General features: G+C 30.1%; 2 protein-coding genes across 3 annotated transcripts; both read right to left on the reverse strand.

Moving 5' to 3' along the window:
* Positions 1 to 2,981: 2,981 nt before the first annotated feature.
* LOC112723302 (serine/threonine-protein kinase PBL34) lies at positions 2,982 to 5,967 on the reverse strand. Of its 2 annotated transcripts, none has more exons than XM_025774623.3 (6): positions 5,624 to 5,967; positions 4,878 to 5,197; positions 4,641 to 4,776; positions 4,383 to 4,516; positions 4,180 to 4,303; positions 2,982 to 3,855 (listed from the first exon to the last, which is right to left on the reverse strand). In XM_025774623.3, the coding sequence occupies exons 1-6, from the start codon at positions 5,745 to 5,747 to the stop codon at positions 3,401 to 3,403; spliced, it is 1,293 nt and encodes a 430-aa protein (XP_025630408.1). In that variant the 5' UTR covers positions 5,748 to 5,967; the 3' UTR covers positions 2,982 to 3,400. The 2 variants fall into 2 exon arrangements, with proteins under 2 accessions (XP_025630408.1, XP_025630409.1); XM_025774624.3 differs by having other exon boundaries at positions 5,699 to 5,956.
* A 539-nt stretch (positions 5,968 to 6,506) lies between these two features.
* On the reverse strand, positions 6,507 to 6,902 carry LOC114924709 (uncharacterized). The gene has a single exon (XM_029289998.1). The coding sequence runs from the start codon at positions 6,900 to 6,902 to the stop codon at positions 6,507 to 6,509; it is 396 nt and encodes a 131-aa protein (XP_029145831.1).
* Between the last annotated feature and the right edge of the window lie 7,405 nt (positions 6,903 to 14,307).

Raw genomic sequence — 14,307 nt, forward strand, 5'->3', positions numbered from 1 at the left:
TTTATTGAGGGGTAATTTAGTAATAAGAAAATAAAATTAGTGAAAATGACGATTTTAAAGCTTATGTATCCCTTTCTTTCTTTTTTTTTATTTATTTTATTTTATAATTTTTTATTGAGGGGTAATTTAGTAATAAAAAAATAAAACTAGTAAAAAGGACGATTTTAAAACAAATTGAAATTTTGGAGACTATTTTGTAGCAAAAAAAAAGTTAGGGACGATTCTAATTTTCGACCTCTACGTTGGAGACCAAAATCATACTTAACCCTTATTTTAACTTAGGATGAGTGGCGTGTGGCAAGTCAAGCAACGAATGTGAAGTGGGATGATTATTGACGAATGTGGGGTGGCTGCCAGTTAAAAAGAAGAGGATATTATTGGAATGAAATATTTTGGTAAATTAAAATTTTGGATGGTTATTTTTTTTTAAATAATTGATTGGATTTTTTGAAAATTTAAAATTTGACGTGAAATAACTGAATGAAAACTTTTGAATCTAGAATAACGTGTGGAAGAATTTTTATTATTTATTTTTATTGTACTAAATAATTAACTTATTATATATATTGTCAAAATTTTTCATTATCTCCCTAATGAAATTATGAAAGAATAGACTTATAATCTTTTATATATATGGATATTAGGATGTAAATATATGTAATCCTCAACCACTATAATAATAAACAATAGAATTAAGGATATATATATATATATATATATATATATATATATATATATATATATATATATATTTGTTATTGGAATTAAAGATATATATTGTTGGTTGTAATTACCTAAAGATTCTAGCTTGTAACATGAAGGGATAGTGATTAGAGAGTGCAGATTTAGAGATGTGTCTCTCTTACTCAAATTCCTTTTCGAATATAGAATAATAGTAATTAAAAAAAAAAAAAAAAAGCATGCCCTCAAATTCAATTGTTGACATTGTGTTGCACGTACGCCAGGTTAAATATAAATATAAATATAAATATCTAACAACTCTTCTCTGACAGAGTGGATTTAAATTTTTTATTAATGCTCTATCCACTCCACTAATTAAATGCAAAAGAGATAATCAGATATCACGTATTTATTAACACACAGCTTTGAGCGGCCAATTTATTCCACCAGATATTTCAATTAAGAGTAATTCGATGGAGATAATAATTTAAAATTATTCTATTTAATTTAATATTTATAATTTAATATATAACATTTAAAATTATATAGTTATTATATTTAATATTATACATTTATTTTAGAATTAATTATTAAATATAAAATAAAATAATTTAATATTAATTTAGACTAATTTTTATTGTCTCTTGAATATTTTCGTTTTAATTAATTTGTAGTATGTAGTTATTAATTATTGCATACCATCACTTTTTAGTTATAGATCATTTAAGAATAAATCACTAAAAATACATCTAAATTATTTTGATGCTGACAAAAATATTTTTAAATTTTATTATTGATAAAAATATTTTAAATTATTTAAAAATGTGATAAAAATACCCTCATTCTTTTTGTTAATATAGAATGTCTCAATTCACGGGATATATTTTTTACATATTTTTAAATTATTTGAGAGTATTTTTATTGATAACAAAATTTTGAACATTTTTATCAATAACAAAATAATTTGGATGCATTTTTTGTGATTTACCCTTCATTTAATATCTATTCCAGAATATATAATCTACACGTACTAAAATTACATATTTATTATATCTAATATTATATAATTATTCTAACCGTAATTAAAAAAAAACAAAATACAAAATAAAATAACTTTGAGTTCCTTTTCATTAATTTTTAAATATTTTTTATCGATAAACTACTAAAAATACACCGGAATAAATTATCACTAACAAAAATATACTCAAATTTTGTTATCGACAAAAATATCCTCAAATAATTTAAAAACGCGATAAAAATGTCTAACATTAAAGATGTATTCTAAAAAAATGCTCTAGAGATTGGATTTTGATGTGATTTTTTGAAAGAATAATTAAAAAAATGAGATATTTTTATTTTTCAAATTTGATGATTTTTCGCTAAATATATTTTTTTGTGTTTTTTTTAACAACTAATAATACTTTTAAAAAATAAAAAAAAATATAGAGATAAAAATTTTATCTCCTTTTGTGTGTAGATTTTTTAAACAATTATCTAAATATTTCTATAAAATTTTGGATAAAATGCATAAGCGGTTTGTCAAATACAAAAATTTGTCACATACAAAAAAATAATATTCTTTTTAGACATTTTTATCACATTTTTAAATTATTTGAGGATATTTTTGTCGATAATAAATTTTTGGTACATTTTTTTCAGCAACAAAATTATTCGAATATATTTTTAGTAGTTCATCTATTTTTTATATATAAAAAAGGCTCAATTTTTTATGCTAAGAAACTTGAAACAAGTGATGTGAGGTGAGGTTGGGGAAAATTAAAAGCATGATTAGTACTAACTGCGGCGTAATTTTCCATAATTGACGCTAATAACCAAATTCTATGTAACCAACTAATTACCAGAAGGTGAACCTTTCTTGTGTTAAAAAAAAAAAAAGAATAAGTTAAAGCAAGAAAAATAAACAAAAAGAATAAGCTATAAAGCACTAAAGCAAAGTGAGGTTCTTTTTTCCAATTCAATTTGTCACTTGAAAACAGATGTTTATAGAATGCAGTCCACAGACAACAAATTATGCTAAGCATAAAGGCATTTATGCTCTTTGCATTGATATATATATATTTATCACCAAGCATATATGCTAACTTGGTTCAATTTTATTCAGCATTAACCACATGAGAATATAAGATGCTAATGCTATTTTTTGGGGTCATAAAAGCCTGCAACGTGTACATAAATATGTTCACATCACTTAACAGAATATTGTGAGTTCAACTCTTTTCAGTGCCTTTCATTCTTCTATCTATTTATCTAAAATTATTGTGATTAATGACACTAAAGAATGCATAAATTTGTGACCATTAATTGAAGGTGCATGAACAATAATGTTACTTCAACTGCTAATTGCTAAATGCAACTGATTTCATGTTGCAGCACACAAACTACTGAGATGTGAGACCTTTCATATACATACAAGATTTTCTGAATTACACAGCATTAGCAAACAGGAAATTAAAGTATATTAATGATGGTTAGCTCTCTAATAAAAAGAGCACAAGAAAATCAATTTATCAATACTTTTCCATCATTCTTCTGGCCTTCATCATGCAAGACAGGTTCTAAACACCCAAAGATTATGTAAGCTTGAAATGTCCATCTCCACAAACCAACACCACCAACAACAAAGGAGGCATTCTAACTCTTGTTTCAATCAATGATTGAGCAAGTAAATACAGAAGAAGATCGATCGTTTCGCTTCCTATCATCGACGCTGCTTGCTGGCATTCAAGGGAGAAGCCCTGATGATGCTCTTGGATTGTGTGTAGCTGAGATGTGGAGTTCCATCCGATTTCTTTTTTCGCCGCCCTTGCTGGGATATTCGAGAGTGATATGACAAGATTGCAAGGTCATTGAGATCTTGCAGCGGCATCAGAGCTTTCACCACTTCGTCCATGTTGGGACGGCATTTCGGGTCTCTACTGAGGCAACTGTAAGCTAACTGAGAGATTTTCTGCACCCCTTTTAGAGAATAATTTAATTCCAGCCGAGGATCCACAAGTTGATATAGCTTTCTCTTGTCAGCTAAATATGGCCTAGCCCATGAAACAAGATTCTGTTCCCCGCTCGGGCGCTTCTTGTCCATCGATCTTCTTCCTGTTAAAATCTCAAGTAATACAACTCCGAAACTATAAACATCACTTTTAGCCGTCAAGTGCCCTGGTAACAAAAAATTCAGAAACAGACAAGTTATTAGCTCTTTTAATTTCTTAGAAAGTCAAATGTGTACTATCATCCTGCTAGTTAGTTACAACATTACAAACTTAACAATCCCATAGTGATTGAGTTCTAGAACATGCTTACTTGTTTACCAAGATAGGGGGTACTGAAATTAATCATCTTGACATAGTGTGCTCTTTTCTACATTATGTTATGCTTTGTAGCAGAATCAATAATCTATCACACAACTTTGTTTAAGCACAGATTTTGCGAAAGCACATACGTGTGTGTGCATGTGTGTGTCCTAAACTGCTGCATTCTTACCTGTCATGACATATTCTGGAGCAGCATAGCCATATGTTCCGACAACTCGGGTAGAAACATGCGTCTTGTCTCCTTGAGGCCCTGCTTTTGCTAGACCAAAATCTGAAAGCTTTGCATTATATTCCTATAAAACAAAATGTGAATAAATCCGTAGACTGCAAAAATCTTCTCGGACACTAATATTGCTAACCAGATACACATACCGTATCAAGCAAAATATTTGATGTTTTAAAATCTCTATAAATGACTGGTTCAGGACCATTATGGAGGAAGGCCAATCCTTTTGCTGCACCAAGTGCAATCTTAACCCTGTTGGACCACGGAAGAGGTACGGTTCCTTCAAAATGAAGGAAACATCAGCAGTTTTATTGTAAGACACAATAATCAAGAGGAAAGCAACACCTAGAAATTATTTATCACACACTCCAGAAACTAGATTCTAAGTCAAGGCAGAAACTCACTTCTGAAAAGATGATTCTCTAGACTTCCCCGGGTCATAAACTCATATACAAGAAGCCTCTGATCATCTTCAATGCAGTAGCCAATAAGTTTGACAAGGTTAGGATGATGAAGCTGTCCGAGAAAGGTAACCTCAGCCTGCATTAATAAAATGCCATGTGACAATCCAATGAACCAGCATGTCCTAAGCAATTCTTTATGAATTCAATCTACTAACCCAAAGGCAGATATTTACTAACCACCCATTCTCTATGGCCCTGAAGACCATCTGGCTTTAAGTTTTTGACAGCCACGGTAACCCCTGACCCAGGTTTCGCCGGGGCGGTTCCGTCTTCCTCTATCCACCCTTTGAAAACATAACCAAAACCACCCTCCCCAAGAATACTATCCGGTCTGAAATTTCCGGTTGCAGCTTTAAGTTCTTGAAATGTAAATTTAAGAAGTGGGCAAGGAGCCTTATTCTCCTGAGGTGGAGGATCAGGATTGTCAGAAGATACTCTAGCTTCATTCGGAGGGCATAGTTCTCGATTGCTAGCATTCAGGTATCTTGTCTCAGTTGCTGCAACAATGCAAAGAAATGTGAAGCCTTCCTTCTTCAAATTTTAACCACTTTATTGAACATGATTGATTATACATGACAATTGCATTTAGCTTGGTTTTTGGATCTGATATAATGTAAATAGAACCAACATAGACAAAATTGGCTAACTTACTGAGAGTAAATTTATAATGATAGAAAAATCATGAAATTCGGCAACACTTAAAAGAAAGAATGAGAAAATTGGAGCAGTCTGTAGTTGAATGGAAGTGTTTAATTTTGTTTATGCAGTAGCAGAATGGGGGGAAAGGGTACTGGGAAAGCAATAAAGCATAGTTAGAAAGAAGAAAAAAGGATCCATGTTTTTTGATAGGAGGGAGCAGATGAGAATTGAAATCCATAAAAAAAGGAGCTTTCCCCGAAAAACAAAGTAATGAAGAAGGGTACCTGCATCATAAACGAGACTAGTACGAGGGATAGTGTTAGGGGAGTGTCTGGAAGCTGAAGAAGATTTGCACGAACCTCTAACACCGCGTTTGAGGACAGACCAGCAACCGCACTTGTTCTCCATCTAGCAGTTGAGTGTGGTTGCATGTGGTGGTTCCATAAGAGAGAAGAGAGAAGAGAGAAAGAGAGAGAGAGAATGATGATCGTAGTGGCATCATGGCGGAGTGTAGAAAAAGAGGTTTTTGTTGCCACCACCTTTTTCTGTGGGGGATGCCATGCCCCAATTCCAATGGGGACACTCCACTCTCTCTCTCCTCCTCTCTACGCTTTTTCAAAAATTAAAAACCAGTTAACAATTTTATATAAAGTTAACTGTATTTAAATTTTTTTTTTTACTATCAATAATAAAATAAATTTATATAATGATCTTATCTTTAGGCATGGTAACACCGCTCGAATTCGCGGGTTTCTACCCGTCCTTATCTGTTCGGGGTGAATAATTATCCGTCCCGTATCGAGCAGATTTTTAGTGGGACAGATTGTTGGGCAGAGTGAGGTCGGGTTTAAGTACTATCCGCCTCTACCTGCTCCGATATATATATAATATATTTTTTTGGGTGAACAACAAAAAAAAAAGAGCAGAAAAGAAAAAGAAAATAAATCAGGTTCTTAACCGTAAGAGAGGACAAACCACTTCTGGTGGCTGGTGCCAAAGGTGAACCTCATCAGTTTCGCTACCTCCAGATCCCATCTTTGTCAACCGATCTGCCACGACATTAGCTTCTCTCGGGATAAGCTCAAAACGAATATCCCAATCCCTTCTTAACTTCAAGTCAAAGATCAGTTGTATTACTTCTTTTTCAAGATGCCAGAGTGGAACTTGTCAACCAGTCACTAGCTCAAAAGCTGCTGTGCAATCTGTCTCACAGACAACAAGCTTAAGACCCGCCTCCCAAGCCCAAGCCAAACCTTTCCATATACTCCACAACTCCATCTTGATGACACTAGATCCAAAGGAATTTCCTGAGCATCCCATTACCCATTGACTGGAGCTATCACGAATTACCCACTCAAAACCAGCACAATCATCCCCCAAGTTCACACTCCCATCACAATTTAACTTCCAAGCACCAGGTTCTAGCGGAGACCAAGACAGAGGTTTTAATCCCTGGATGCAACACACTCGATTCTGAGTTGTATATTCAAAATCCACCATGCACCTGCGAGCCTTGTATGCAATTGACCCGGCAGATCCAAAAACTCCCTGAAAATTACCCATATTTCTGTCTTGCCAAATTGACCATATTATAGGTGCAAATTTAGAACAACCTTCATTGAGGAGGCCATGCTTGAACCAATCATGCACCTCGTGAGAGCCAAAGAAACACACATCAGAAAAACCTAGAGAAACCCAAACTGATCGCACCACTTCACAATCCCGAAAACAATGAAGAATTGTCTCCGGAAGTTGATTGCAACGTGTACATAAGGATGAGGAGGAGAGATGTCGCCGAAAACGCAGATATTGAATTGGTACAGCATCATGAAGGCAAAGCCACACTAGGAGCCTCAACTTTTCAGGGACCCGCGCCTTCCAAAACCAAAGCCAATTGATATTCCTATCCCAATTATATATATATAATTTTAATATATAATATGTGTAATATATGTAAAATAATTTAGTAAAATGATTGATAATATTATATCATATTTAAAATTTTACTTTAATTTATGTGATGTATTTAACGATGGTTATATAAATTTTGAAATTTAATTTTATTTATTAGATTGTAATAATTATAGGGGCGAGTATCTGCGGAGGCGGGTTAGGGTTCAACCATTTACTATCCGCCAATAAAAACGGGTTTATTGCGGATTATTATAAAACGATGTGGGGTCGGGTAAAGCAAAAATCCGCTCCTATCCGTCCCGTTGCCACTCCTACTTATTTTAAGATTAAAATATGTTATAACACATAAATTTATTTTCAAATGGAATTATATAAGTGTAATACATTAAAATAAAGGTGACATAGTTAAAAATAGACTAGTTACATAACAAAAATATTATTTTCTATTGTTTTAATTTTTTAAATTTTAAAATTAAAAATAAAAAAATTGATTGAGTTAGCTTATACTATATAATTAGCCCCTAGACTTTTTTTTTTATTACAAGACATGTTTTACGTAAGTCACGTATACTAATGTATGAATGAAGGAATATTACTATTTTTTCTAATTGATTTCAATTTGTTTCATAAAGAAATGTATGCAATGTGATGATGAGTGCGATATAACAAAGATTCATGTTATTGTAGTTTTTAAAACATTAGCGTACCTTACACAAAATGTAATAATGTACCTGTCTTACAAAATAACTAATATGCATTAAGGGTGGTGATAGTAATTTTATCCGCGGGTATCATATATATGTTAAAGGGTGAGGGGTTAAATCAAGAATTTTATTTATATAAAAAGTATTTAATCATTAAATCAAGATTTTTAATTAAAAATTTAATATTTTTATCTATATAAAAATCAAATATATTTAGTAATATATAAATATTAAATTACAATCTTAAAATCTCATTAAATTATTAAATATTGTAATTTTTTATTATCCACAAATAATATTGTCATATTATAAATTTATAGATAAAATAAGATTAGGTTTTACTGAAATTAATTTACAAATAAAATTGGATACCTATAAATTAAAAACAGATATAATTAAAATTGACATGTTATAAATTTACGAATAGAATAAAATTTTAATTAAAAAAATCAATTTATAAATATAATTAGGACTAAATCTAAATTCTATCTTATTTATGGTCACTCCTAACATGTATGGATAAAAAGAAAGCCTTGACAACTCTCATGATACTTTTCACTTTTTGAATTATCAATGGATTTTTCATCAATAATTTTTTTTTTATAAAAATACATTATTTTTTAATGGAATTATCGACGGATAATTGTATCAATCTCATATTTCATTAAAAAATAAAATTGACTGTATGATTTATTATTTTATGTCTAATTTATAATTTTTTGCTTTGTGGGATTCATTACTCTATTAATTATTTTTTGAAAAAAAAGAAAAAACAAAAGTATACCACACTTAACCTAATAATTATAAAATTAAATAAGAAGTTGAACATGCTAAAACAAATGAGGGTAATGTTAGAAAATTATTAATTTTCATAGCTGTTTATTGCTAATACATATATTAATTATAATCGTAAATTAAATTATTTTATAATAAATAACTTATATAATTTTATTTATTATTATAAATATTAAATTGAATATGTTATGATTACTTTTAATTTTGAATTTAATAAGAATTAAATCATAAATATTATTTTACTTGGCCTTTAGAATTTAATAGGTGTCATACTCAAATATAAATAGTAATTTTAAATTTTTGGTTTCTAACGCACCAAAATCGCTTCTGTAACTCTTTTTCTAACAGAGATGTTACAATTCAGCGCTACTAAAATACAGAAGGATTTGGTTAAGAAAAATTGAAACAACTCTTTTATTACTTTTATGAGTATAAATACGCTTCTGTATCATGATATATATATATATATATATATATTTGATAGTTTAATATGGATGATCTGGATTATAAAATTATGAGAAAAAGACAAATAGATTCTTAATCTATTGATCCGTAAATATTTAAATCCTCAGACATTTGAAAATACATTTGATATGAAAAAAAGATAAACAAAATGACATAAATTGAAATTGAATAAAAAATATACATTAAAATTAAAATAGAAAAAAAAATAAGTTAAAATTGAATGTAAAGATAATCACTTCACTTTATATCTAATTTCTTGATACAACAAGAAAAGAACTCCTCAACTTAACTTGTACACATTATAATTTGAGAATTGAATCGAAAAGATTTATCAACATTCTATCCAATTTTCCGTGCAATAAGAGAGGTACTCACTCAACTACACTTGTCTACACAATGGTTTCATTACGAAAAAAAAGTGCTTTGACACATCTAATCACTAATACTATGACTACAAGAGCTAAAGAGGTATTTATAATCTCATATTAGATTAAAATAAAGAAAATTCTAAAACTCATAAACATAAACCCAATCTAATAACTAAATAAATAAAAATAAAAATTCATCAAAATAAACTAATAACTTTTAAATAATATTTGATCTTTTCATATCACGAACATTTGAATTTTGAAGCATGTATCAATATTTAAGTCCCTGACCTTTTCAAAACTTGAACATATCGTTTCATCATGTTCACTTGGTCTGTCAGACCCAACAAAAAAATCAAACGTGATTTTTATTGTAAATCTGGTTGATACAAATGTACACGTGAGAGAGTTTTTAAAATAGGACAAATTAGACCCAAAGATCAATGTGTCTAAATTTTAAAGAGGGTAAGGACTTAAATGTATTTTTTAATTTTCAGAAGCTTAAAAATCGATTTGTTTTTTTTTTAATTATTTATTCTAACAGAAAAATATGAATTATAAATATATTAAATTAACAAATTAAATTAATAATTAAAAAATAATAAATTTGGATAGGTTTTAAATATTTCTCTTGCGATATATAAGCAATCTCCAAAATCCTACAATTAGGCGTCAATTAAGTTAGAACAATATGATAATTAATTAAAACAATTCAGAATTATGTTATATATTGCTTGGTCAAAACTAACGAAAAGATGGTCAACAGCATATTTGAGTGCAATCCCATCACTCTTTCTCTCTCTTGCCCCCAATAAGGGAGGAGACCATATATTCTTACGTGGATGATCAATGGCTTTAGAATAAAAAGAAATAGTTGTATTATTTTTCTATATTCTTATGCTCTGTTTTTTTATTTTTTCATAAATCACTTCTAGTGAAAAAAAAAAAACATATAACATTCTTTTCATCGAAAGCAATTTTTTTTTTTTTAAATTGAAGGATGACTTATAGGTGTTTTTAGAACTAGAATTAGATTAAGTGTTCTAGATTTGTTTTTGTAAATCATACACTATTTGCTGCAAAACAACGACAGCAGTAGTGACTAAAAAAAACGTAAGGGTGATTTATCGTCACCAATAATATGGAAAAGAGTGTATATATATAGCTATATCTAAGAGTAATTCACTTAAATAAATTGTTTTACTTTTAAAATTACGCAAATGCATTGTTTTCAAAACGAAGACACAAATGCATTATTTCACATATCTATAAAAACTGCTACTGGCACAACTCAATGTAATCTGGCAGCAGTGGATTTTGTATTTGTGTAAATTGCTACTACCAGTAGCGATTTCTATAGATATGTGAAACAATGCATTTGCGTCTTCGTTTTGGAAACAATGCATTTGCGTAATTTTAAAAGTGAAACAATTTATTTAAGTGAATTGCCCTATATCTAATGGTAGTCACAAAAAATATCTAATAATAATAATAATAATAATAATAATAATAAAAGAGTGTACATATTATAATTTTCTTGGGTTAAAAGCTTTTAAGTGTTTTTCATATTTAAGGTGTGTTTGGCAAAGAGAAAAAATTTATAGATAAATCAAATCCATCTACATATTTTGTTTTATAGTATCTTTTTATACAAATAATATTTACAATGGTATGTTTATTATATTTAATATTATTTAATTAATCTAATAAAATAAAAAATATAAAATAAATAATTCAAAATTATTTCATGTTGATTTTTTATTATTTTCTAAATATTTGTGTATTCTGAGGGTGTTATAAATATTTTCTCTTAATAGAAAAAGGGAAAGAGTAAGTGGGGAATGGGGGGGAGGGCCGATGGAGAGGTTGCAGAGTGCTTGGTGAGATGTCATTTCATCAACCAACAATAAACAAAATTGTATTCTATATATGATGCTTCTATGAATGAAAAGCAATTTCAGATACTATTATTTATTTATTTGTATTTTTTTTATTGTCTACGGTATTTCCTAATTCGATATGCCAAAAATTAATCTGTCACAAATCTGAGCTCCATTTGAGGGTTAATGGCTAGCCAATAAGTTGCTACATGCACAAGGTAAGATTCGAAGTCCAAACACTTACTTAAGCGAACGAATGAGCTGACCACTTGACCAATCCAAGTTGGTTTAATTATTTGTATTTTGTATACTATTATTTGCAACTTGACATGCCTTGTTGGAAAGGAAGTGATGCCAATTTTTTGACCCCACTAGGTATGTGGGTTCCACTAACAAATACAAGACAAAGAGGGTGTTTGGAATGAGAAAAACTCAAAAAAAAAAAATATATCAGCAGAATTTAAAATTTTTATCTATTATTTTTAATTATTATTCTAATTTCTTTAATTTAATAATATATTTTTAAATATTATTAATTAAAAATAATAATTAAAAACAATAAATTTTATCATCTTTTTGTATTTCTCTTCTAATATTTTTCCGTAAATAGTGATCACTGGTCACTCATGAGTGTAAGGCACTCAATTAGATCATATGGCCAAAAACAAAAGTTCCTGTTGTTGGATCCATAAAGTTAACACTCGAAATAATTGGCACAATAAGGTGAAAAACTAAAAGTGCTTATCTGAATTTCTTTACATTTTTGCAGATGTATATATTATATAATGTGACGCACAATAACAAATGTGCCAGACTTTTTGAATAATGCTAACTCCACAATTATTGGGGCATTATCAGTGCCCAAAATTTTCCAACTAAATAATTTTTTAATTTATTTTTTAAAAATATTTAAATATATAAATTTTAATTAAATAATTATATAAATGTTTGTACATAATCAATATACTAAAATTAAACTTATATTAAATTTGATTAATATTGTTAGTTAATATATATGCTGAAAATAATATTTTTAAATTTAAAAGATTTGTTAGTATATTTTTGTTTGTTTGTTAGATTGTTTAGCTGACTAGTTTGTTAGGATTAGCTAATATATAGTTTGTTATTCCTTTTTGTTTTTACACCTTTTGCACGGCTATATAAACCATATAGCATAATGTGAAGTTCTTATGATGTATCATTTAATTGGAATCAGAAAATTCATCATCACAACACTTTTCTCTCTCGGTTTCTTCTTAATCATTATTTTCTTCCTTTTTTTTTCTCATTCTGCTGCAGCCATTTCACTTGCTGCCAGCAACTCTTTCTTTACTTTCTCCATTTATTGTTAATTTACTGCTTAAGATTGATACCATTTTACATGGTATCAGAGCCTGGTTACATCAATGGCAATAAACGAAGAAAACAGCTCAAATGCCAACACTTAAGTAGATTCCGCTGCAGATTTTGAATGATTCACAGCGTTTATGCGTCAATTATCGCAATTTCAGGCTCAGCTCAACAGATCGAACTCTTCTTTTCCAATCTCTAACCCCATCATTCCGTATTATCTGCATCTAAGTGAAAGCTCAGGTACGACTTTGATTCCGCTTCAGCTTACTTCTCAAAACTATTACCAATGGTCACACGATATGTGGAGAGCACTCAGATCGAAGAACAAGGTGAAGTTCTTGGATGGTTCGATTCCAAAACCAGCTGAGAATCAACCTTTGTTTAAAGCTTGGGATCGCTGCAATAACATCTTGCTTTCATGGCTCAACCTCTCGCTCTCCCCAGAAATTGCTAAGAGTGTGATGTGGATTAGCAATGCTTCAGATTTGTGGAAGGACTTGAAGAATCATTATTCACATGGAGATGTCTTCAGAGTTGGAGAATTGAAAGAGGAATTCTACACTATCAGGCAAGGTGATTTAACTGTTACTTCCTACTTTACCAAATTGAAGTCTATTTGGGAAGAATTAGAAAACCTTCGTACAATCCCTAGCTATATAGCTTGTGTTAATGGATGCAACTGTGGATTAAAAATTATTAGGGATTATGCTTCTGAGAAATACGTTGTGAAATTTCTCAGAGGTCTAAATGAGCAAAACTCTACTGTGAAATCTCAGATTATGTTGCTAAAACCTTTGCCTGATATCAATGCTGTTTTGGCAATGCTAACTCAACAAGAGAGGGAACTAAGTTCAGATTTCTTGGATGCAAAGATAATCACAAATTCTATGAAAGTACAACATCAACAAAGAGGTAGTTATTCTTCAAGAGGCAGAGGACGAGGTCGAAGTGGTGGCAAGAAAAACACTGCTCAGAAGACTTTTGGTAAATGATACACTCTCAAATTATGCACTTACTACAACAGAATTGGACATTTGGTTGAGAATTGCTACAAGAAAAATGGTTTTTCTGCACACTGGAAGCAGAAAAGTGCAAATCACATCAGCACTGAAGGTGAAATTGAAGATTCAGGTGCTGGTGGTGACATTACTGATTCTGGTCAAGAAGAAGGTGGTAATGAAACTGCTCTTGTCTTGACTCCAGACCAGAAGCAAACTTTAATTGCTCTTCTCCAGCAACCACTCATGACAGCTTCAAGTAGTGTGAATCATATCACTTCCTCAGCCACCTTAACTCAACCAAAAGGTAGACATATTTTGAATGCATGTTTTACTAAAACCTCTTGGATACTAGACAGTGGTGCTACTGATCATACCTGTTATCTTCAAGATTTTTTTAAAACTTTTTATCATATAAAGCCTGTTTTGGTTAATCTGCCTGATGGATCTAAGATCTCTACGAATATTTGTGGAAATGTGCAATTGTCAAC

The sequence above is a fragment of the Arachis hypogaea genome, chromosome 11 (genome assembly GCF_003086295.3).
Source record: "Arachis hypogaea cultivar Tifrunner chromosome 11, arahy.Tifrunner.gnm2.J5K5, whole genome shotgun sequence".
In the NCBI taxonomy this organism is placed as follows: domain Eukaryota; kingdom Viridiplantae; phylum Streptophyta; class Magnoliopsida; order Fabales; family Fabaceae; genus Arachis; species Arachis hypogaea.